The sequence below is a fragment of the Anastrepha ludens genome, chromosome 5, assembly GCF_028408465.1.
Source record: "Anastrepha ludens isolate Willacy chromosome 5, idAnaLude1.1, whole genome shotgun sequence".
NCBI classification, from domain to species: domain Eukaryota; kingdom Metazoa; phylum Arthropoda; class Insecta; order Diptera; family Tephritidae; genus Anastrepha; species Anastrepha ludens.
In genome coordinates this window covers 40,567,493-40,593,717 of record NC_071501.1, presented here as the reverse complement: position 1 = coordinate 40,593,717, position 26,225 = coordinate 40,567,493, and the positions used below count along the sequence as shown (strand labels likewise).

General features: G+C 41.2%; 1 protein-coding gene across 9 annotated transcripts in view; it reads right to left on the bottom strand.

Annotated features, from left to right (window-relative positions):
* The window catches only part of LOC128864053 (E3 ubiquitin-protein ligase Ufd4), a 41,914-nt gene that overhangs the window by 11,620 nt on the left and 4,069 nt on the right, over positions 1 to 26,225 (bottom strand). For 7 of the 9 annotated variants that reach the window (XM_054103532.1, XM_054103538.1, XM_054103537.1 and 4 more), the window contains exons 3-8: positions 23,813 to 23,952; positions 21,962 to 23,714; positions 21,533 to 21,815; positions 20,220 to 20,438; positions 19,758 to 19,793; positions 373 to 3,912 (exon numbers count right to left, since the gene is read on the bottom strand). In XM_054103532.1, the coding sequence (XP_053959507.1) occupies positions 373 to 3,912; positions 19,758 to 19,793; positions 20,220 to 20,438; positions 21,533 to 21,815; positions 21,962 to 23,714; positions 23,813 to 23,952 (5,971 nt within the window). The remainder of the gene's footprint in view (positions 1 to 372; positions 3,913 to 19,757; positions 19,794 to 20,219; positions 20,439 to 21,532; positions 21,816 to 21,961; positions 23,715 to 23,812; positions 23,953 to 26,225) is intronic. The other 2 variants (XM_054103539.1, XM_054103540.1) reach the window with 1 other exon arrangement.

Sequence of the window (26,225 nt, the reverse complement as noted above, 5' to 3'; positions counted from 1 at the left end):
ACTGATTTGAAAGTACCTCTAAAAATCGATTATAATCGGCATAAATAAAATTAGTTCTTAAAAAAGAATTTCCAAAAGATCAGCTCAGATGATAGATGAGTTAAGCTTAAAACGTATGCATGAGAAAGTGTTTAAAAAATTTATAAACGAAAAAAAAAAATTATGAGATTTTTTGAAGTTCTTTCAAATGGGTCCAGCTCAAGTGCATATCAATATATTTTACGAAAAAATATGGTGAAAGTCTCAAAATATAATTAATTTTAGAATTCTGGTAAAAAAAGGACCAATTCTGTTTTTTTTTTTGCATGGCGAATGAGTCACCCCTATGTATATTATATAAATGTATACGTATAAAATTCAAAATGTTCTTACCAGCATTGTTCGACGAAAGACTGGGGTAACTTTGAGCGGTGCTTAACAGCCCGGAGTGGAAGTTGCTGGATAGTGCCAACTTCACTAGGCTCGTCACCGAATTTGGTCCCCTCGGGAAGAAAGAACTAGTGCCAACACTCTGATTATTGTGTTCATTCGAATTCGAGTTAGAACTAATCATTTGGTTGTTCTGCAGATTAGTTGTTCCTTGCGAAGTGCGACGGCGTGCCATAGCAGCGAAAGTCTCCAAAAGTCCAGTGTGGCTAGTTACCTCCGATTGTGAAGTGGTTTCCGAAACAGATGTGGTGGTAAGATTAGGCACGCTGACACTCATTTGATTTGACACAGAAACATTAACATTATCGGCCGAGCCGCCCAGTTGTTGAGTATTGTCGCCAGTTTGCAAATCACCCGCTTGATGCTCTACTTCTACAGTTTGTGACGGCGGTGGTTGTAGCTGTTGTGCTTGTTGTTCGCTTACACTGGAGGATCTATTTGTGGTTAACGTGACACTCGGCACGCCCGAAAGATTTTTATATTCGGCGACATCAATATTGCTACGCTTTTCTGTTTCAACTTTTAAAGCGGGTGAGCGTCTCGACTTGTCCGCTGTTGCAGCTGTAGTACTGCAATCGACAACTACCGATGTGGTCGAAGTATCCGTGGAACTGGCATTGAAATGATCATTACCAGCTTCTGGCTTGCCGGTGACATTGGAAAATTTGACAGCTGATGTCATCAAATTAGCAGCCGATAGCGAAAGTATATCAGAAGAAAGGATATTGTTGGTGTTGTTTCGAATCATGTCGACCCCATCGCGCATTTTATCGATCATCTCCAAAGCCTCCGTAGAGAACTGTGACACACGCTGTCCGTGTATGTTAACCAACACCATACCCATATTACTGCCGGTGCTTGCCGAATTATTTGCATTCATCTTATTGTTAGCTTCAATATTTGTAGATTTTGGTTCGTCGCCTTGTTGCAATGATACACTACGTAGCAAACATCCAGCAGTATTTGCAGGAACAGACGATGCACTCGAGGCGACACCTACACCTGTCTGACTGCCAACAACGCCGGCATTCCCGAAAATGGCTGCCAAAGTATTACGACTGCTACTGCCACCACTACCACTATAACCAGATGACGAACTCACTGTGTTGCCGCTCACATTGGTTGTGTTTGCTTCAGTCAATACCAAGTTTTCGGTAATTGTGGCCAAATCGGAGACGACATTTGCATTGATAGCCTGCATCGAATTGTTAATGGCCGAAAGATCGGCGATGTTTTCACGCTCACGCAGCAAGGTGACGCCACTGCCACCTGTTGTGCAACCAGTCGAGCTGCCCAAGCCACTAGTTTCGCCATCATCACCACTGGTGCCAGCAGTCGAATTGAGCATTTGTGTCTTGGCAGAACTAAAAACGCTTTCGGTGATAGCCTCGACAGCCTGTTTCCAAGCCAAATTATCAGCGGATGCCGCCTGATCTGAAGGCACTTCCGTATTCCTATTGATTTCAGTAGCCTCCGGCAGTGATGGTGTAGAACTCGACTTGCGCGATGTGAGCGTACCACCTTTTTCGAATTTCTTGCCACAAGTCGCGCCACCAGCTGTTGTACCCCCTGCTGCTACTGCGGTGGCCGGCGCAATTGAAGTGCCACCCTCAAACATAGACAAATTATCGCAGTTAGCCAATTTCAAATCATATTTGCCTTCTGCGCCCATACGATATGAATTACGTCCTCCATGATCCCACTTCACATCAATCCAACCATTGTGTATCTCGCCGGTGACTGTACCCTCGCAACAACCATCTTGATCATCCCAGCGCCAGTCAACACCACGCACCACACGTGCGCCTGTTATAATATGTTTGAGTTGAGCGCGTATTTGTCGTCGCTCTTTGCGTATTTTCGCCTCTGCTTCCTTGGCACCTTTTCCAATGTCATCGCAGATACTCACCACACGCCCATAAATCTCGAAACCACTCAAACTGAGATAGTGAGTCTGACCAGACGCATTACGACCATTCTGTTGTATGCGAATGTGGCGAAAACCTTGCATTTCATCGGGTGCACACACTATTGGCCAAGTAGCAGTGCTGCCGGGCTCCACTAAACTCTTATCGTCCGAGTGAGTAACGAGCATAGTCCAAGTGACGCCATCCTTCGAACCTTGCAGCATCCAATTACGCAAAGCTGAACGTCCATAGCCGCGTGCATGACGCAAAGTGTATGCATTGGGTATTATGTAGACACCGAGATCTATTGCAAACCAAGCTTTCTTATTGTCTTTAGTGTGGCAGTTCACAGATACACTATCACGCGAGAGTATGTCCTCTAATTTGCCATATGGCAGTGTCTTTCCCTCAGAGCTGGTAACTTGCACCAAACCATATTGAGCGGGATTCACCCATTCACAGGTGCCGCCATTCGAACCAATATAGTACATAAGACCCTCTTCATCAAAATCATAGTGGTGCTTGAAAACCATGCCTTGACGATGTTCTCGCAATTTTTTCAAATAGTGATAGGTGGAACGATCCATGTCATACCACTGTTTTGCGACCATTTTCAGCAAGTACTTAGCCAGCTGACCCACTGTGGCCAAGGGCTCCATTTTTAAAGTACGTCCGGTGCGATCGAAGAGTGTAGTTTCGCATGCGGCACGTTCCAAGCGGAAACGCAAACGTTTAGTTAAAATCTGTAGACCATAGCTGGCACCAGGTGCATCGTACATATAGATGGGAAGTTTTTCGGTACTCTCCAAAACTGCAACCAACTTCTGCACAAGAATACTGGCTGTGGTATTACGCACATCGCTACTCGGCAACTTAGCATCGAATATGCATTGCTTAAAAATACTAATACGCTGCTTTAGCATTTTATTGATTTTGTTGCGTGACAATCCATTATCCCAGTAGTTCTTCGAAAGCACAGCAACCAATGCCTGGACAAGACCAGAAGAATGCATCTCATAAGCGCTGACTACACCATCTTCGTGTAAAAGTTTTGCCAGCTCATTCAGTGATGTGCGTAACTTTTCCTGCCAGTTGGAGTATGGAGACAAACGCTGCTCCTCTAGTGCAACTTCGATTTGCTTCACGATTGACGTGAGTTTGGCGACAGCACCGCGCGGAACAGCTTGTGCAGCCTTAAAGTATTTGTTGTAAAGATCACGTGCTAAATTTTTCACTTGTGTCTTCTGCACCTCGGTCTTTGTTTTAATTTTCTTCTTCTTGCCAGTAGACCAACCGGAGGCAAAATCTGGACCGAGTGTATGCTCAGCTGTGAAAGTGTGTTTGGTACCGCGATTACTTTCGAATATGAATCCAGGCAAATCATCTTGCAGTATGGTCACTTGATGACCTTCAGTGTTGTGTATTTGCAGTTGATTTGGTTTTTGTGATTGGAGTACCCAGTTGCCAACAACCAAACGCAACACGCTAACAGTAGGTAAAATTGGCTGGGATGCTGTGCCGGGTCGCACGGCTGAACGAGCGCGTAACAACTTCTCAAGGAACTCGCCACGATTTTCTAAAATGGTAAAGTGTAGAAAAAGAAGGTAATGAAAAAATTGCCCAATTCTTAATCAAAACTCTTAAGTTGTTGTATGTTTTAATTTTTTGTTTTCTATTGGGCTACGATTAAGGTATTGAATAGTGAACGAGCAATTGCAGTGGTAGTAGTGAAAAATTTGTAAGTGTTCAAAACTAAATGACTATCGACAATTTGGTTGCGGTAAATGGTAGAATAGAAATTAGAATTAGAAGAAGTGGACGAACGTTAAAAGCTTATTATTAGTGTCAAATTTATACATCATACTAAGGATCAGCTCGTTAGTACCATATTTTTTAAAATACGTTTACCTCTACAATATTGAATGGTTAAACTAAGTTTAAGGGATCAGAGTTAAACTATTAAAGAACAACTGACCCCTTACATTAGAAATAAATACTTGATTTAAAAGGAAGCGACTAAGATTTTTCTTTGAACATCGATTTACATCAGATTTACCGTCATCCCTAAATAAGCGCATCAAGAGTCAAAGAACTGTAAAAATTATATCATTATATGTAGAATCCCACAATAACTCGAAGTTAATGCCGAGCAATTAGAACATTCAATGTTGATAAGCGAGACGCACACCACAAATAGGAAGAGGAGCTCGGCCAAACACCCAAAAAGGGTAGTGCAAGACCCGTACAAAATGTCACACGACAGGAAGTATTTTATTTTTATGAGGATGGGGATGATGATAATATGAGTGCTTATCTAATAGTCAGCTATCTTGTAGGGTAAACACAGAAATACATACACACATACATACTGGGTGAACGATATGAAGTGTTGCCAACTTCACACTGCTTGTATCTGTAAAACAGCTCATGACATCAACGTCAAAATTGTTCTAATGACAGTTCAATATATTGTTTATAAGCCATCAAAAGCATTTGCGTCTCAGTTTTGTTGAATTTTTTTTTCTGTGATGGAATTCAAACGTAATAGTGTGATTGCGTTATATTTGGCTGGAAAATCACAACCAGCCATTGTTCGTGAGCTCAGTCACCTCAAAGTGAATAAAATGTTTGTGTATCGCACTATAAAACGTTACAATGATACTGGTAGCATTGCAAAACGCTATCGAGGTGGACCAAAAAAAACCGCAACAACGGCAGAAATGGTTCGGAAAGTAAAGGCTCGACTTGAACGAAATCCACGTCGAAGTGGAAGAAAAATGGCCAAAAAACTGAAAACATCGCAAGACAGCATTCGACGCATATTGAAAAATGAGCTCAAGGTCAAGGCTTACAAGTTCCAAAAAGCACACGATCTTTCACCCCAGCAAAAAAAAGTTCGGTGCGAAAGAGCAAAGGAGTTGCTGCGCTTGCACGAACGTGGCGAATTTCCTAACATTATGTTTTCTGATGAAAAAAAATTCCCAATTGAGCGGTTCATAAATACTCAAAACGATCGTGTTTACTTGACCGAACGCTCATACGAGAATTTGAGCCTACGTATGGCCACTCGAAGCAATTTCCCATCGCAAGTAATGGTTTGGGCTGTAGTGACCGCTGATGGACGCTCTCCAATCGTTTTTATCGAGCCTGGTGTTAAAGTGAATGCGACTTATTATCGGGAAAATGTTTTAGAAGCTGCTTTAGAGCCGTGGACACTCAAACATTTCGGTCGTAGACAATGGACGTTCCAACACGACTCGGCACCATCTCATAACGCTCGTGTGAACCAAGAATGGTTAAAAAATCATCTTCCACACTTCATTTCGTCCACACAATGGCTTTCGAATTCGCCAGACGGAAATCCGGTTGACTATTCCATCTGGTCCATTTTGGAGAGTAAGGTGAGGACTAAAAAATATGCCAGTATGGATGCGCTGAAAAAAGCGATTATACGAGAATGGGCCAAAATACCTCAAGATCACATTCGTGCAGCATGCAACTCATTTTTTGACCGTTTGAAGACTATAGTCAAGGCAAAAGGTGGTCATATCGAGCTAAAGTGAATATATGTTAAAATTGTAATTATTTTTGAACAATTTTGTCTTTGAAACCAATAAAAACTAATTTCACACAAAAAAGTTATGGTGTTTTGAATAGGTAACACTTCATATCGTTCACCCTGTACATACATACATCTATATATAGGGTTTTTCAGTAAGAGCGCTTCAACTTTTGAACTTTTTTGAATAAAACACAAACGGTTTGACATTTTTTTTAACTATTTTTTTTTTTATTATCGAGTTTGAACATATACATTTAAGTATGAAATTCGATTTCTTTTGCATGACCACCGCGTGCACGTTTTACGAAGTCCAATCGTTGAACCCAATTTTCGACCACTCTTTTGCATAAATCGGCCGAAATTCCAGCAATTTCGCGTTCAATATTGGCTCTGAGCTCACAAATCGTCGCCGGCTTGTTACTGTAGACCAATGACTTCACATAACCCCAAAACGGGACGGCTTGTTAAATGGACCGTAAAATGGCCGTAATGCTCTTAAAGTAGCAGCAACAGAACGATTATTTTCATAAAAAATTTGCACGATTTGCAATCGTTGCTCAAGTGTGTAGCGTTCCATGATGAAATGTATACTAATGAAGTTTACAAATGACAAGCGAAAAATAAAAAATATTGCGTCGTTCGCCCTCCCTATCGGAAAAAAGTTGAAGCGCACCTATTGAATAACCCTATACAACTTGCACAATCGCTCCGCTTTGACTCATTGCGAGACACTTGAGTGATTCGCTATAATGAACGCTCTGAGGTGAAAATAAAGTTAGTAAAACGTATCCTTGATAATTCCAACTGTATTTATTGCATTTATACTTACTAGTGTGCGCCCAGTGGTTGAAAATCAACCAGTTTTATCTTTGTCTCGTTACCTTTATCTCTATCACTCTATCTATGTCTATAATTGCCTCTATATCTATCCGGCTCTTTATATCCATATTTATCTTTATTCCTTTCCATACCTACATATTCACTTTCACTTTCGTCCTTATTTTAAGTATTTCATTATTTGATATCTCCGTGTCGGCTGACAACACGATTACCGAACTTGGCCCGCAAAAGAACAGTTGTGGCAAGGTATGTGTGACATAGCGCGCTTACTGAAACCAAAAATCGTCCAAGTCTTGGAAGTCTTCAACTTCCGATCACTAAAAATCGTTGGTCCTACCTCTGTAGCACCTACCGTTGACCGAAAATGGGAGCCGTTTCATATAAAAATTGGTCAATTATGCCAGTAAACTGTCACTCCCTGAGGATACATTGAGTTCCCGATGAACGCGTCCTCGTATGTGATATTGTGAGATTTCTACACTCCAATTTAATGCACCTGGAAATCCAACGTAGAATCTCTATTGTCAACAAGTGCTACTTTGGACTAAGTAGGCAAATGAGTAGTAAAGTCCTATCTCGACGAACAAAACTAACACTCTGCAAGACTCTCATCATGCCCGTCCTAACGTATGGCGCAGAAGCTTGGACGATGACAACATCCGATGAAGCGACGCTTGGAGTGGAGAGAAAGATACTGCGGAAGATTTTTGGACCTATGCACGTTGGCAACGGCGAATATCGTAGGCGATGGAAGGATGAGCTGTGTGAGCTTTACGACGACATAGACATAGCGCAGCGAATAAAGATACAGCGGCTACGCTGACTGGGTCATGTCGTCCGATTGGATGCAAACGCTCTGGCTGTGAAAGTATTCGATGCGGTACCAGCTGGTGGCAATAGAGGAAGAGAAAGGGCTCTTCTGCGTTGGAAAGATCAGGTGGAGACGGACTTGGCTTCACTTGGTGTGTTCAACTGGCGCCGGTTAGCAAAATCGCGTAAGCGGTTATCGCACCAATTAAGAAGAAGAATTTAATACACATTCCCATGGCAGCCGGTTCTACGTTACCGGAATGACTCGGGTTTTTATTCCCGACCAAGGGCTGCCGCCCCAGTACACTAGCCCTGTCTAGTGCACCGTATTTTACCCAAAACCTTTCGTCACAGGAGCAACTCATTGCAGCCAGTTTGCTCCAAATACTTCTCTTCCGGGCTGGCGTCGAACCCAACCCCGGACCTGAAGTATTTTACTGCTGCATTTGCCACAAACGGCTCCACCCGAACTCCACCTCGGTTAGGTGTAACCAGTGCAACGGGTGGTGCCATCTTAAGACCTGTTCAGGCCTTAAGACTCACAGGGAGTGGTCCACAAGGTATGTGGCCACGTGTTGCTCCCGCCCACAGGCGGTCACCGCCTCTACGGCGACACTGCCCTCAGTGCCGGCACATCACACTGCCGCCACTAACAACACCTCAACGGCCAGGAGCCCCCAAGAGCAACACGACTCCCTCTCCAACCCACAACCCTCCTGCTCCTACCCCAGTGCGGGGACAAACCAGCAGCTCTTGGTCCCCCGCACAGTCTGCTCCGTGTGCCAGACCGTAGTACCTCGGAACCTGACAACTGTCCAATGCAGTTCTTGCAGTGGCTGGTGTCACTTTCGGAGGTGCTCCGGCCTGCACACCACCCGTGAGTGGACACGCGACTACGTTGCCCCCTGCTGCAGAGCTCTGCACCCGCAACCGCCCACCGTGGCGCGGCCACCCGACAACATCAGGCCACTCCCCATTTTGCGGAACGCACAGCAGGACCAACGCAGACAACATCACGCATCCCTCACCCCCCGAATTACGACGACCCTCCCGCGAAGCTTCAAGCTTTTGCAACTAAACTGCAACGGACTAACGAGTAAGATTGACGAGATAGTCGACTTCATGAGTCGGTTCGGAATTAAGATAGCTGCGGTCCAAGAGACAAAACTGCACGCTAGCTCCCCCCTGATTACCAGGGACGGCTATAACGTGCACCGAAAGGACCGCGAGCGAGACAACGGTGGTGGCCTAGCGTTCATAGTACACCATTCAGTGCAGTATCGTCTTATTGATGAAGGCATCGACCGCAGGGACAGCACCTTAGAACGTCAAGGTATAGCTGTCCGGTCAGGCGATGCCGAGCTCGAAATTTACAATATTTATATACCCCCTGTCACCTGCTGCCCGGCAGGATATCTCCCCGATATTGGTGCGCTCATCAGGGGAGAAAACCGATTGGTAGTAGGTGACTTTAACGCGCATCACGATCTTTGGCATTCAAGCCTGCCAAATGATCGTAGGGGACAGCTATTGGCAGAGCAGATAGACGATTCGACGTTCAGCACTGTAAACGACGACGCCCCCACTAGGGTAGTGGGCAATTGTAGCAGCTCGCCTGACATAACAATTGCTAGCGCTGGACTGATAAATAGCATAACCTGGCGACCTATGCTATCGCTTGCATCAGACCACTTGCCCATTATCATCTCGATCGAGAGACCCGCCGATTTTGTTTCCGCGGATCACCGGTCATATATCAACTTTAACAAAGCTGATTGGACCAGATTCGCGGAATTTACTGAGAACATCTTCGCAGCCCTACCCACTCCCACCGATGTGCGCGCAGGCGAACGCGCACTCCGCAAGGCGATTACAGCCGCCGCGGCTCGCTTCATACCTGCTGGACGGATCCGGGAATTACGTCCCAATTTCCCAGCCGAAGCAGCCGTTATGGCAAACGAGCGTGACCGTCTACGCCAGGCCGATCCCGGGGATCCTCGTATAAAGGATCTCAATTTGGAGATCCGGCAACTGGTCACCCAACATAAGCGGACCAAATGGGTAGAGCATCTGAAGTCCTGTAACTTCACCTCTGGTGTGAGCAAGCTCTGGTCCACCGTAAGGTCCCTGTCGAACCCGACGAAGCACAACGACAAGGTGGATATCACCTTCAACGGTCGTACTTCGTCGGACCCGAAGAGATGCGCGAGCTATTTTAGCCGGCAATTTATATTGCATCCTCCGGTCGACAGATCCAAACGTTGTGCCACCAGACGGCTGCACAAACTGCCCTACAACAGTGCACCGCTTACTTTCACCAGCGACGAGGTTCAGGGGGCCATCAAACACATGAAACCATCAAAAGCCATTGGCCCCGACGGACTAAACATGCTGATGCTGAAAAAGCTGGGTCCATTGGGAGTAGAATATCTCACAAAGGTCTTCAACCTGTCTATGGCCACTCTCATCATTCCTGACAAGTGGAAATTAGGGAGAGTGGTCCCACTGCTGAAGCCTGGGAAACCCGCCAACCAAGGGGAGTCTTATCGTCCGATAACTCTCCTTTCCCCAGTAGTGAAGACACTTGAGGCCCTTCTACTCCCACTCCTCACTCAACACCTGACTCCAGCCCCACACCAGCATGGTTTCCGTAGAGTGCACAGTACCACCACGGCACTCACCGTCATAAACACCCAGGTAAACCGCGGCCTTAACCAAAACCGCCCCTGCGAGAGGACTGTCCTAGTAGCGTTGGACCTACAAAAGGCTTTCGACACAGTCAGCCACGCCACGCTACTAGATGACATTTTACAGTCGACACTCCCGCCAGGGCTGAAGAGGTGGACCGCGAACTACCTGAGTGGTCGTCACTCGTCGGTAGTATTTCGAGACCAAACCTCAAAACAGAGAAAAATAAAGCAAGGAGTACCGCAGGGTGGTGTCCTTTCACCCTTGCTTTTTAATTTCTATATTTCGAAACTCCCCCAGCCACCAGAGGGAGTCTCACTGGTCTCATATGCCGACGACTGCACGATAATGGCGTCGGGCAATGACATTGATGGCCTATGCTCAAAAGTAAACGACTACCTCGCCAGCCTTTCTCGCTTCTTCACTGCGAGAAACTTAAAACTTTCTCCCACTAAATCCACGGCGACCCTATTTACCACCTGGACAAAGGAGGTCAAGCTGCCACTTCAGGTACACGTCGACGATACCCCAATTCCGACGATAAACAACCCCAAAATTTTGGGAGTCACCTTTGACAGCTTGCTCTCCTTTTCGGCGCACACAACCGCTATTGCAACGAGAGTACAGAATCGCAAAAGGTCCTCAAGTCGCTTGCCGGCAGCACTTGGGGCAAAGACAAAGAAATGTTGCTGTCGACTTTCAAAGCAATAGGCCGACCGGTTCTGAACTATGCCGCGCCTGTCTGGTCGCCTGGAACCAGTGATACGCAGTGGACGAAGCTTCAGACCTGCCAGAATACTGCCATCAGGACCGCGACAGGATGTCTCCTGATGTCCCCTATCTACCATTTACAGGACGAGGCGCACATGCTCCCGGTTAAGGAGCATAACAAAATGCTCGGCAAGCAGTTTCTGCTTGGGTGTCACCGCAGGCCTCACCCATGCAGACACCTGCTTGAGCCTGAGCCACCTCCCAGGCACATCAGGAGACACTTCCTCAACTACGTGGACGAGATCCAGGACAAAACGGACAGACCTCTCCAGGATCGAACAGTATACAGACAGGCTATGAACGACATTCATCGGGAGACACTTACCACCTTCCTAAGCTCCCGACCCCCGAATGCCGTTATCGGAGTCCAACCACCACCCATCGCAGACGAAGAGCTCCAGCTTCCTCGAGAGTCCCGCGTAATCTTGGCACAACTACGTTCTGGATACTGTAGCAGGTTAAACTCCTACCTATCCAGAATCGACCCCGACATACTAAACATATGTCCTGCATGTGAAGGTACCCCGCACGACACTAACCACCTCTTCACATGCCCCATCAAACCCACTCATCTAACACCTCTCTCCCTCTGGACCCAACCCGTCGAAACTGCCAGTTTCCTGGGCCTACCGTTAGATGAGCTAGACGAAGACGACCGGTAATTTACACTACACTGACAGGGCGAAGATACTGCTACAACAACAACAACAACAACAACAACAAGAATTTAATACACCTTGCCGGATTTTAACAGCCTATTGGTTCGTTGTCGGCTTCTTAATGCAATGAGTTGTGATTGAACTACTTTTTTTCCTCAACGAAGGCTATAAGAACTACTTCATTTGCATCGAAATTTTTGTCCCTCCTTGTTTTTATTCTGTATTCGAAAACGATTCCAAGACAACAGAACCCTATAGATTAAATTGTTTTTAAATAGCTAATATTGGCCCTTATCTTGCCTTAAAGAAACATATTTAACCTTTACGTCATCAATTGCAGAAATTTATGCAGCCGGCACAATTTTTTAAAAACTTTTAAAAATTCGTATAACTTAATCTCATATACGGACCTAGAACATTTTCACCTTATACATCTTGAGATTTTGAATGACCACCACCTAGAGATTGTGTTCACTGATCGATTTTGAAGAAACGATATTCAAGACTAACATTTCTACTAAATTTCTTTAAGATAGCTCGGATTGACCAAATGTATATAAATATTTATGTATCTATATGTAGGTGGACGAAAATCAAAATATGTTTTTATTATGGGTGGGCTTTATTGTTATAAAATTTCACTTGTTTTCACATCATGCCACTCTATATCATGCCATGAACGATGTGCAATTTGTGTAGTAAATTTCATAGAGTTTCGTAAAGTGGTTTTAGAAAAGTACTTACAAGTCGAAGGTGCCGGGTCCACTTTCTAAAATTTATAATGCCTTCTTTTTCTTTTAATTCTATTGCGTAATTTAAAAATTATATATATTTTTTGGAATATTTCGCAAATTACCATTATTATAGGGACATTTTTTTTATTTTTCATTTTCCCTTTGCTCGAGTTGCCAATTGATTGCAAAAGCAATTGAATTTAACCAAAATTGTTGTTCAGGTAAATCATAAAACAGAATAAATATACAAACGTAAATAATTTTTAAATATTCTGAATTGTGCCACATACATATGTACTTAGTCCTGCCATAAGTTCTGTTACAAGTTAAGACTGTTATAGATATAATATAAAATTAGAATACTTTTTTTTGTAAATGTGAATACAAAAAATTTACCACAAATTATAGTCCAATGGATTCAGACTTGGACTTCCGGACGCCAATTTTCTGAGGTTATAAACCCAAAAATATTGTTTTTTAGCCACTGCTGGGTAGTTTTTGCGTTATCGAGCGTAATCTTGCTGGAAGGTCCAACGCTCTCCATTGAAGAGAGTATTGCTCAACTGTTTCACCACGCCTTCTAAGACATCCTCGTGGTGGTACACTTTTGCCCGGTCTTAAACCCTTTTTCGCAGAAATGAAGAGATGTAACGCCTTTACAAGACACTTTCCACCAAACTATTACGGAGGCTAGACGGTGGACACTGAACCCTTGGAATAACATTTTTTGCGTCTTTTGAAGTTTTAGCATCGATTTTGTCGTTGTCGATTGTTATTAAAAAAATTTAATTTTCTCGTCAGCGAAAATAATATTTTCATGGCCGTTGACAGCGTGCCTTCCGAGAAGCTGGTTGTATCTGTTGAGTCTAATTTTCTTCAAGCGCGTTGTTAAAGAATGCGAATATTGTGCATATGAACAAAAGCAAAAATAACAACTTTTTTCTGCGAATTTGTTCTCGTCGTATGCATCGTAAAATTTGTCATAGAGTTTATGGCAAGACTAAGTATTTACGTGGTTTGTTAAAAAACAAATTGATTTTATTTTTCCAAGAAAACCTATATTTATTAATAAATATTTATTTTGTCCCTCTCCATTAGTACCAGCTCTTCCTGCAATGCACTCTTTATCCTCAGTTGTGGAAAATCTCCATCAACGAATCCACGAATTTTTTTTGTATGGAGAATTTTCGCAACCTCGTCGAGGAAAAAACTTATAAGATTTTTTAACAAACTTCATATCTGCGCTTTATTTGACTAAAATTTAATAAGCTAAAAGACTGCTAAAACTTTCAAATTAAAAACCATACAACTGGGATGAAAAATAAATACCAGCTTCAACACCACAATCCCTTTTTGAACCATCGGTGTAGACTATAGCGACGAAATTGTTTAGTAAAAGTCCCTTACTAGACTCTCCCCGAGATGGAAAGAGAGTGGCAAAATTCCTATTATATGTCACCGTTGGGACGATGTAATCAGTCCTGCCCGGGGTGAACTGAGCACAGCAGTACTAAAGAAAAGTTACTGAGCATATACTCGTATATGATGGACCTAAATGCAAAGAACTCCGAGCAGAAGTCCGTACTAAAACTAAAAGTAACAGGACAACGATTATTCGGTCACTCTAATATTCGAAAGCACTTCAGCAACTCAGAATGAGTCACTCCTCCAGCGGATTTTAAAAACAAGCCATCCGTATAAATACACAATGACGAATTAAAGAAAATAATTGCTAGTAAATGCTGCTGAATTATGTTTGGAACTCGAGCTTCAATATTCATTCAAACTAACAGATGAGTGCAATAATTTCCCCGCCAAAATACTCGCTATTACAAAAGTAGCTGAGCGAACAGCTAAACAAACCACTCTGAATACATGAGAGGACTATATTCAATGACGTTGAGACAACCATTACAACAACTGAGAAGTCCAATTCATTTGTATACAAAAATGCAGAAGCTGAAACTGGATGCAAAGGCATGAGGGGATCGATATACTGCACAAATCCGGAGCAAGCCCAAAGTCAGTCAACGTGTTGCGCATCTAAGTCCATTCTCAATAATCAAAGAACTTCGTTGGACACAGCAATGATATTGAGGACGAAGTATCTTTGGAATGAATTACCATCTTACCGAGCTGCCAACCAAAATAAAGTTTTATCTACACAATACAAATACCATCGGCTATTTTATGGGTCCTCCAGGATTATATAAAAAGCTAAGTGTTCATGAGTTGGAGGAGGTTACGTTCGTATACACATTAACAAGCAAACATCTAAAAACAAAAGATGATTTGAAAGGGAACGCAAGGGCATCACAAGAACGGTTTTATTTGCATCAAAAACACTCAAAGCGACACACATGCACCTGTGTTCAAAATAATAGTAATGCGACGAATTACCAAGATTTAATCACAATGCAGAATGAAATTTGATTGAGTAAATATGTGAAGTATATAGTGCGAATTTATGTAATATATCTAGCCAAATCTTGTGCAAGACTTATACCGCATGAATGAATGATACAAATTCCTTGGCCAATAAGTAAGGCGTTTTTCAATAGGTGCGCTTCAACTTTTTCCCGATAGAGAGGGCGAACGACGCAATATTTTTTATTTTTCGCTTGTCATTTGTAAACTTCATTAGTATACATTTCATCATGGAACGCTACACACTTGAGCAACGCTTGCAAATCATTGAATTTTATTATAAAAATGCGTGTTCTGTTAAGAAAGTTTAAAGTCGAAAAATCATCTTCAGTGATGAAGCTCACTTTTGGCTCAATGGCTTTGTCAACAAGCAAAATATGCGTTACTGGGCAGAAAGCAATCCACACGTGATTCATGAGGCACCGTTGCCTCTCGAAAAAATCACAGTTTGGTGCGGTTTACATGCCGGCGGCGTAATTGGCCCATATTTTTTCGTTGACGAGAACGATCGCCACGTTACTGCGAATGGAAATCGATACCGCGACATGATAAACGATTATTTTTGGCCGCAATTGAATGGTATGGAATATGACGGCATGTGGTTTCAACAGGACGGGGCCACAAGCCACACAGCACACACTACAATTGATTTGTTGAAGAGTAAGTTCGATGAGCGCATTATTTCCAGAAATGGGCCGGTCGAATGGCCGACGCGCTCGTGTGATTTGACGCCTATAGACTATTTTCTTTGGGGTTATGTGAAGTCATTGGTCTACAGTAACAAGCCGGCGACGATTTGTGAGCTCAGTGCCAATATTGAACGCGAAATTGCTGGAATTTCGGCCGATTTATGCAAAAGAGTGGTCGAAAATTGGGTTCAACGATTGGACTTCGTAAAACGTGCACGCGGTGGTCATGCAAAAGAAATCGAATTTCATACTTAAATGTATATGTTCAAACTCGATAATAAAAAAAAAATTAGTTAAAAAAAATGTCAAACCGTTTGTGTTTTATTAAAAAAAAAAGTTGAAGCGCTCTTACTGAAAAACGCTTTACAAGTTTCAACGCCGTGAAATTTGGCAAGCAACATTAATTGTCAAATGAGAAGAAACGACAGAATGAAAATTGAAGAAACGTAAACCAACAATTTTATAATTGGCAAAATTTGGTAAGATAAAAAGTATTTTTAGACAAATTATATAATATTATCGACACACAAAAAATATAAAGAAGATTTACTTGCACTCTTTGCCAAGACGTTTCGCTTCCAAATGCCATGTCTTCGGAGTGTTCAAACACAAGCATTTCACTCGCAAACGAACTGTCAGTTTTCGCTCAATTTTAAAATGGCGGGGCATTGTTTTCACTGCGTGAAGTTACAAAGTCAGAGAGATGGCACTACTGGTGCGTATCGAGGTTGATACTACCTCTTGGAAGAGAGCACACCAAGTTTTAGCCAGATCGGTCTATTTATTTTTGTTGGGCATTCGTTTGAATCGAGGAACGACAAAGCACCAGCTCAGGCCTCGCAAAATTAATGGAAATAGGGTGCCAACTCGTTTCACATTCCTCCTATTTGCTCCTTCGGACTACTATTTGTTCCCCAATTTGAAGAAATTACTGAAGGGAAAAAGATTTTATTTGCTCGAGGAGGTGATTGCAGAAACGAATGCCTACTTTTCAGACTTCAACAAATCCTATTTTTCGAAAGAGATCAACAAACTAGAAAAGCGTTAGACGAATTGTATAAACCTAAAAGGAGAACTTTTATTTTTGCACGGGTATGCACATTATATATTAGCTCAAAAGTGTTGATTTTTAATGTTGAGAATTTTCTTCCATATAAAGCACATGCTCGGAGAGGTATAACATTGTTCAAGTTTAAAGAGGGCTTAAATTAGTGTTGACTTTTGATAATTGTTTTTGTTGTTTTTATGGGAATTTGTTGAATTTTGTGCAAAGTGTGCAGCTTTCCATTATATGGCTTTTGTTGTAATATAACCTATATTTGTATGAAAAAAAATAATAAGATGGCTAGACGGCCGCCGTATCCGAATGCGTCGATGCGTGATTACCATTCGGAAGTGTGCAGGTTCGAATCTCCGTGCATGAAACAACAGATGATAGAAACAGTTTTTTCTAAGTGTTCGCCCCTCGGCAGGCAATGGCAAACCTCCGAGTGAATTCCCGCCATGAAAAACCTCCGCACAAAAAAAATCGATTTGCCGTTTGGAGTCGGCTTAATATATATATACATATACAGCTATGGACACATAAATGGCACAAAATTTCATATGAACGCAATGTGAAAAATTTCAAACATAAATTTTAGGTAATGCAAAATTGTTGTGCTATTATCGGCGCCGCAGTAATATTCCAACTTATGGCGCCTAAATGCACCGTTTTGTCAGGTTTGTTGTTTACCGTTATAAGTTTTTTTGTAAACATCGCTGATTATAAGTGGACACATAAATGGCACAGTTTGCTTTTATATGCAGTAAAAAGACGCAACCTGCATTAGATGTGTACATTATTTTGTTTAGTTAGACAATTTGTATTATTTAAAGTGTTTAGAAAAAAATTAACACAAATGGATGTCAGGTAATCACACAACAATTGAAGAAAGAAGGGTCATATGGCAAATACATAAAGCAGGGGAAAAAGTGGCAGAAATGGCTCAAATTTTGAGCTGTTCACGAAAAAAAGTATACAATGCAATTAATTCAGTTGCTGGTAACCCCGAAACACTGACAAAAGTCAAAACTCGGGAGCCAAGACCACGAAATACCGATGCGCGAACGGATGCTGCCATTATAAGGATGGTGAAAGTTGATCATTTTATGTCATCGCGGCAGATAGCATCCGATATTAGTCAGTCATTGGACACAAAAATATCCTCTCGGCTTGTTAGAAGGCGGTTAAACGAGGCAAACTTGTTTGGGCGCATTTCCAGGAAAAAACCAATTCTGTCTAAAAAAATATTTCGAAACGGCTATCTTTCTAAATTTTTGGAAAAACGTGCTGTGGAGTGACGAAACAAAAATCAACAGGATAGGACCAGATGGGAGAGTATTTGTACACCGACCGATATGCCAAGAATACAATCCTAGGTTCACCCAGAAGACGGTCAAACACGGTGGCGGAAATATCATCGTGTGGGGTGCATTTTCTTGGCACGGAATAGGCCCACGCGTTCGAATTGATAGTAAAATGGACAATTTTCAGTACTTAAATATTTTAAAAAACCACATGGAACCTTATGCCTTTGAAAATATGCCCATTAAATGGTGTTTTATGCAAGACAATGACCCCAAACACTCCCCCAAGGTAGTAAAGAGTTGGTTTAGTACGGAAAAAATTGATGTTTTGGACTGGCCTGCTCAAAGCCCTGACTTAAATCCAATCGAAAATCTGTGGAATGAAATTAAGATGGAAGTGGCAAAGAAAACCTATAAAAATTTGGATGATCTTTGGTCTGCCGTTCAGGAATAATGGTACTCCATACCTAACAACAAGTGCCAAGAACTCGTAGAAAGTATGAGTCGCAGGTGTGAAGCAGTAATTAAAAACAAAGGCTACAGCACAAAATATTAATAACTTGCAGGTTCGTGAAACAAAAACAAGAAAAATATATTCTTTTAACTAGATTTTCTTTAATTTTTTAAGGTTGTTTTTGGTCTGGCGGCATCATCGGGCCATTTTTTTCGAAAATCAGCGAGGAGCCGCGGTTACAGTAAATGCCGAGCGTTACCGTGACATGCTCAACGAGTTGTTTCAAAATTGAAGAGGATGACATGGACACCATGTGGTTTCAACAGGACGGTGCAACTTGTCACACTGCCAAAGTTACACTCGAACTTTTGGCTACCGTTTGTGAAAACCGAATAATCAGCCGAAATTCCGATATCAATTGGCCGCCTCGGAGCTGTGATTTAAGCCCGTTGGACTATTTTTTGTGGGGAGCCGGTAAGGACAAATGCTATGCGAACCATCCAGAGACGATTGATGCTTTAAAACACGAAATCGAAGTTGCCATTCATGAAATTGGAGCCCAAACAATCGAAAATGTGCTTAAAAATTGGGTTGATCGAATGGCCTACTGTAAAGTCAGTCGTGGCAGTCATTTGATCGATATTATTTTTCATTCATAAATGACAATGTTTAATCTTTAAAATAAAAAAAAAAGTTTGAAAAAATATTGATTCGTTTTTTTTTATAGGCGATTCAAAAAGCAAATTTTACATGGCCCACCCTATAGAACCGACTGCCGTGGAACCTACATTTCATTTGGAAGCGTTTGTCTGGCGTTAAACTATTCGTGATGATTTGCACACTTACACAACATAAATTTCATGGTTATTGATATTTTTTTTGTGACCCATGTATGTAGATATTTTGTGTATTCTATGTGTGCATATATAGTATATATGTATGTACATATGTGTGTAAATATAGGCACATATTTAATTAAGGCCCCGCTCCGATTTTCTTCGTGTACTACTGTTCATTTATTTCGTGTACTATTAGAATGTTTATTAATATATTTTATACGATTAGGGGGAACCCAGGTCAGTACAGGGCTTCTATATGGGTGATACAAACAGCCTAACGTTAAACAATAACAACATTATTAGTATTGTGGTGAACAAAAAAGTTCCAAGTTAATACCAATTTCATCAACAACTGCTTTTGAAAGCGAACCAAAACAAGAAATACCAAATATTAGAAATGAGTTACAAATAAGCTAATATATACATATAGTAAAACCAATTGAAACGAATTAATTAGTTGCAACACAAAAACTTAATTTACAAGGCGCAACAACAAAAGCTCAATGCAAAGAAAACAACATGAACTAAAATAAAGCAACAAGCTAAACGTGAAATGAGGAATGTAAAATAAATGAAAAAGTAAGGTATAATTCTCTCACCTTCACTAGTAACAGAATCCATGCCACGACCCCTTCCTACGACGTAAAAACACAGGTGTATTGTTTTTAATGAATTTAAATTAAATGATAATAGTATACAGCCTAGGGTTATAAAAGGTCATACATAGTTCAATGCGGCTGAAAAAAGCTAAAGCAAAAAATTCGCAACCAAAATTTGAATATTTTAGTTTTTGTATGGTGTCGCTTATAAGCGAAGTGTGAAGAAGATAGTTAAGCAATTGGTAAGGAAACAGTTAAATGCTGTAAAATAAATAAGTTGGAAGGTACATTAGGTAACAATTAGGCCCATGCAGGGAATTTTGTATTTTCTAGTCACTTATGGACAAACTTTCAATTACAATCCGTGCTTGCTAGACACACTTTTTAGAATTATTTCTATTGCATTTTTAACCAATTAGGTCTTCATTTCGTTGTCAATTTACAAATATAACTTTCAATTACCTGAGCTGTCATTGCCATTTTCAGGGCTGCCACTAGAGTACATTGTAGCCAACTTGCCATCGAGTATAAAGCGAAACCAACCGTTCGAACCATTTGAGAGCTCTAATGCTGCCGAGTCTGACCACACGTACAAACAGTCGCGTCCCCGACAGATGCTCCATTCGTGCCAGTGATAAGCCTTGCCTTGCAGTATTTCTTTAGCGTCCTCCATGGTGTCTTCTGTGTATTTAAATGTAAACAAGTGTGAATTATTTTTAAGATATGTGATGAAAATCGTTTAAAAAGATACTATAATTTAAAATTTTGGAGCTTATAACCTCATTTGGTCTAGGAAGCAATGCAAAGCTATTTGAAAGAACATTTTTGTAGATGATGTGTATGTGGGCTATTATAGCAGAGCCTTAAACTTTCTTGTCTCAAGTCTATTGAAAAGCTGGAGCCGCTAGAAAAAATCTGAGCCCGTAGTAAAATGGTACTTTTAAAGAATAAGTAAAACGTAGTGTGCTCCTTCCTTTTAAATAAGGGTAACATTACATCAAAACTGATAGATTATAAGTTTTGGCCTTCACCTATGGTGAAAAATGAAATTGAAAGTTACTCGGCTAATATTGTAGAAGATATACAGATGAGGAACAGACAGTTGAGCACTTCTTTTGCAATTGTCCAGCCTTAGCTAAAATCAGAGCAATTCTCTTACGAAACTGTGTCACGTGAAGATTGTCCAGCGCTTCATAAGAGCGACAAAATAGTTTCACGAAGAAAAATAAATGAGGTTCCCGCGCCGCCAAAGTAGTATCACAACAGACCTGTCAGACCTAAGTGAGTTGGTCGAACAGATCGACTACCACCATAACCTAACCTAACTTCGGCTTCCATGACACCGGGTACTCGGCAGTAGATTTCTGCTCGCTCATTTCTAAAGTATTCACAGCGTAGACTGTGTTAATTTTTTTCGTATATCACCAACACAATCTCAGTTTTTTCGTAAACAAACCGCTGTCATGATCGCGGATAGGTTAGCCGATCAGCTGATACTTTCAAATTCACTGAGGGCCAAATGAATGAATTTTTTTTACCATGAAATCACCTATGATAGGTATTAAAAAAAAAAAACAAATTGTGAGAAAAATTTGCTCTTGCTTGTGCATTGTGGTAAGAACCCTCATAAGACTCGTCAAATTCTTAAGACGAATAAGAGTCGAATTCATGCGATTAAAATCATCGCCTTTATATTCACAGAAGATCATTCCACGAACTATGTTACCTGAGATATTCAATGAAGGGCATTCTTATAATAAGCAGTTCATATGTACCTGTTGCTGAAGTTGTTTGTTGTTGCAGTTGCTGTGCTGAACTGTTTATTCCACTGCTACCACTCTGCAGCTGCTGGTCCTCGGCACTAGCAGTGATGGCATTAGAAGATGTGTGAACGACTGTTGTGGTGATGGTGTCATTTGTTTCATTATCTGGTTCCATCAGAGCTTGCACTTTCGAAAATACACCAAGGCGTGCAAAGTGGTCCAAAAATTCATCTTGTGTTTTACTCATCAACTCTTCAATTATGTTAAGCACTACTAGGTGGCCATCATCATCATCCTTATTGGAAAAATAAAAAAAATATCATTTGCTATTTAAAAATAAGAAATTTGTTATTAGCCAAGCCCGTACAGCAAATACAAAACATTTACATTTCACACTATCACTATATCAATGTATGTTAAGCAATTATGATTTCTACAAACCTCATTGTCCAATACACTGGCCACGACTTCCACTAATAGGGTTCCCAAATTTTGTGCATTTGTGCCAGTAACTGTTGCTGGCTCCAACTGCATTTGTGGCTCACATAGTCCTTTCAGTACTCCTGATTGTGCATACTGCACCATTTTTTTTATAAGTCCGAGGCTGGCCCGTCGTACGCTGCCCAGCATTGTGCCCTGAAAGGTACGGCAGAATACTGGCAAAAACAATTTCAAATAAATTGGTGCCATTTCTGGATCTCCACGTGGCTCTAATATGCCATTATCATCGGCTCCATCTTTGTTTGTGGTCAAATTGCCAGCAGCCATCCATTCACCAGGCGATTGCAGTATGGCTGCCACCTCACGATGTCCGTCATCGGCACGCTCACGTGCCTTATCCAAGGGTGTTTTACCATCTTCATCGCGCAAATCTGGATAGGCGCCATATTTGAGTAATACTTTAGCTATACTGGGACGTCCAAAGCATGCCGCATAATGCAATGATGAGCTACGTTGCCCTTTATTAACGTCAGCGCCCTTCTCGCACAAATACTCCACCATCTCAAGTGTGCCAAAAGCAGAGGCCCAATTAAGTAGTGTCTGACCAACGTCGTCCATACAATTCACATCGATGCCACCAGATTCGATGGCCTCTTGTAGGGCTTCGGTATCCTTCGAGCGTATGCAGTCAATTAATTGACGGTGCGTTCGCTCAGCGCTGGAATCATTGCGACGGACACGTGATGCTAGTTGACCTTGAGCACCACCAGCTGTTCCTACGCGATTCAATGCTTGTCGTCCCTCAAATAGTAACAATAAAAGCAAATCTGCCAGACGCATACAGTCTAATACGCAGCGTTCATCACCTTTCAAAGCACGTTCGATTGCATCTGGTAACTGTGAACGTAATAAATCGTGTGTGATTGATGGCGAGCCACGGCATAAAGTGGATAATAAGGATATGGTTGTGGAAATCGATTGTGAGGTCCGTGAAGGATCATTTGTTTGGGCTGGTTTATTTGTTGTGGTAGTAGTAGTTGTAGAAACGGCATTTATACTGTCATTGTGACCACCACTGGCACTACCGATGACCGATGTTGAAGCACCAGAAGTTGCTCCCGGACTGGCAGCTGTCGAGTTTGATGTATTGTTAACAGATCCGGCGGCATTTCCTAAACGTTTCAGCAATTCTTCGACAAGTCCATACTCAGCCAATGGAGCCGGATCAACCCACTTGCGAGTATAGCGATCAGCAACGGAGGCGAAACATTTCAATGCACCATCGGCTACCATCGGATCCTCGTGTTGCAGCAGAGTACTCAAGCTCTCCACACAATTCTGAATGCACGGTGCATTCGGTTCAACTTTTGTACAGAGGCGCGACACCACAGCCATAGCAGAGTGCAATGTATCCTTATGTACTTGTGAACCACAGTCGCGTATAAAAGAGAGCACACAGTTCAAGCCACCACCATCGAAGACAGCTCCCGCCTCTCGGGTACAAATTAATTCCAACACCTTAATACATTGTTCTGCTAAATCGCGTGATGTGCGCGACGACAAATCGGCGACAACCAAACGATTACAAATCGCCTTAATGGCGCCATCGATAGCAACAATTCGGCGTGTGCACTCAGCCGAGACATCCAAATAGTATGTAATCGCCCGTGCAGTTACTTCAAGAACATTTTCTGGTGCGAGGTCATCCAGAAAGATTTTACAAAGCGCTGGTAGGAAGGTGCGTGGTGGGCAACTATTTTAAATGGTTTCGAAATTAAAGAGTTAGATGTATGTGTAATACAGGACAAATGCAAAAATGAAAAACATATTTCAGTTTCAGCGCTTACTCACCTTTCGAAGCAGCGATCTACATTATCAGACATGAGAAGAAGCATGCACAGTTGCTCTAGGGCAATCAGCTGCATGTCCCGCTCATCGCCCTGACCCATGGAAAGCCATTCTAAGAGTGTTTCTGGATCAACGTCTCCCATCTGCAAATGAATAGAGAAACAACTTAATTTTGTATTGAAATTTTGAAGTTTTGAAATATTAAAGCAAAAAAAATTATTTATAAATATAAACAATAGCTTTTGATAGTTATTCAAATATTCACTGCCATTAGAGTTAAAAATTACATCGATAATTGATTTATAAAAAGTAGTGAATAAAACGAAGCATCGATTTACAAATATATTTACTTAGTAAGCTATTTACTTCAGCAATGATATTTCTATTTTGCATTTAAACTGTAAACATGGTGCATACAGAATTAAACGATAGTCAATTGACTCTGCAACAACTCTACCGATTGGACTCAGCATTTAAAATATTCTTTAACTATATATTTTGAAGAGATTTCCATTTTCCAATCAGTTTTCGAGAATGAAAAAAGTAAACAAACACAGTTACAGTTTAAACACAATTTCCATCAAAGACGCAGTAGAAACATTTGACAATTCTCTCAAACCCAAAAACCGCAAACCCTGGGTTCTCGTTCACTTGCTATTTACCATAGTGAAGTTAACTAAATATTGCAATATGAGCACTTAACGGAAGATGTTTAAAAAAACCATCCCGTAAATCCTACATAAGAGGTAACCAAATGAAAAGAGAGAAAAAGCGAATTCCTTATTATATACTGCTTAAATACATAGTTATTTTAAGGTCATCTAACGACGCTATATCGAAGTTATCTAACCTTAGGCCCAATGATACATACGTCGTTATGGCCGAACCAAAAGAAAAGGAGTGTTAGATGAGTATGTTGAAGAGGTTAGTCAAGTGCCAGACTTCTTTTCATATCCGACGTATGTATATATATTTATGGCTATCTGGATAAGTAGGAGTTTAACCTATACTAACTGAATCGTAATTGTGCGAATGTTACGCTTTTTCACGAAGTAACTCGAGCTGTTCGTCTCGAGCGAGAGGTATTATTTGTTTCTCAGTTGTTGTTTGCATAAATATTCTCCATATAGTGAATATCTTTGCTTGCCTGTCGATAGATCATCGGCTTTACCTGTTGCTGAACATCATCTTTTAGCTCAGTTGTCTGTTAGAGTGGCAAACTAATCGTCCTCGTAGTGTAACACACGACAGTCCATCCTACGTTACAACAACTACGTTACAACAACCGGTGTAAAAGTTAAGCTCCAAGCTATAACTGGCAACAGTGCGTCGTTGGTAACTAAGAAGAGGTCTTCTCTTCAATTCCAGTTGAGTTTTGAAGTCGATAGCTTTCAATGGGTCCAGTGTTTTTTGGACTACGATTTATCTAAGTGTTTATGCACTTAAGTGCCGTGGTGGTACTATGACGATAGCCGTGCTAATATTCCTTTTAAGAAAGCTTTGTTGCACACTTACATATGTATCTTGTAACGAAATAGTTGATGAATTTGACTGCAAATTTATGTGAAGCGCAATACTGAACCTTGGTTGAAAGTGGCACATTGAATGATGTAGGTATATTCTGACTTTACACACAGAACAGACTGTGTATGGAGCAAGGCGCTTCCGAACGGATCCCATATGAGGGACAGAGCGCAACGAGAGTTTGGAAAGCAGTTTTTAATTTTTATAGGGAATTTATCGAAATTAGCTGTCAAATTCAACTGAAAGTGTAAACCAAAACAAAGGCACATAGTGAACAAACCATGAATAATAACCAGAAAATGTATTGTATAATAAAGGAGGCAAAAAAAAAATAAAAACAAGATTGTTATTTAAACAAATTATTATGTCAGAGGTTGCTGCACAACTTAAAAATGGTGGGTGAAACCAAAATGTTTTCAGAGTTGTGCATTTTCGTTTTCATCTCCTCCACACAAATCCTTGATAATATTGTACAACTTCTGTATCTAAATCATAACAAAATTTCTATCACAGTTGATGGAGACATTTGTATACGAGTGATTTTGAATCTTTCTTTATCTTATGGATTTTGTCGGCAAATTAAACATACGACAATACTTCTCACCTAATTTCTATACAGTCAACGACGAAGTAAATATTCATTACATATGACAAATCACAATTGATGTAATTTTTAGTCACAGTTGTCTAATTAAACTTAATATAATTACCGATCACAAATTAATGAAAATCGAACAATTAAATTTTTTCGCTTTTTTTTCTTAATATTTCATAAATAATTATCTAATATTTGTATTATTATCCGAACTCTTGCAGCGCGGTATAGCACTGCAAGGGTAGCATGTTTGCTATTTCATCTTGGGCGGTATCACGAGTTTCGACTGCCATCCGA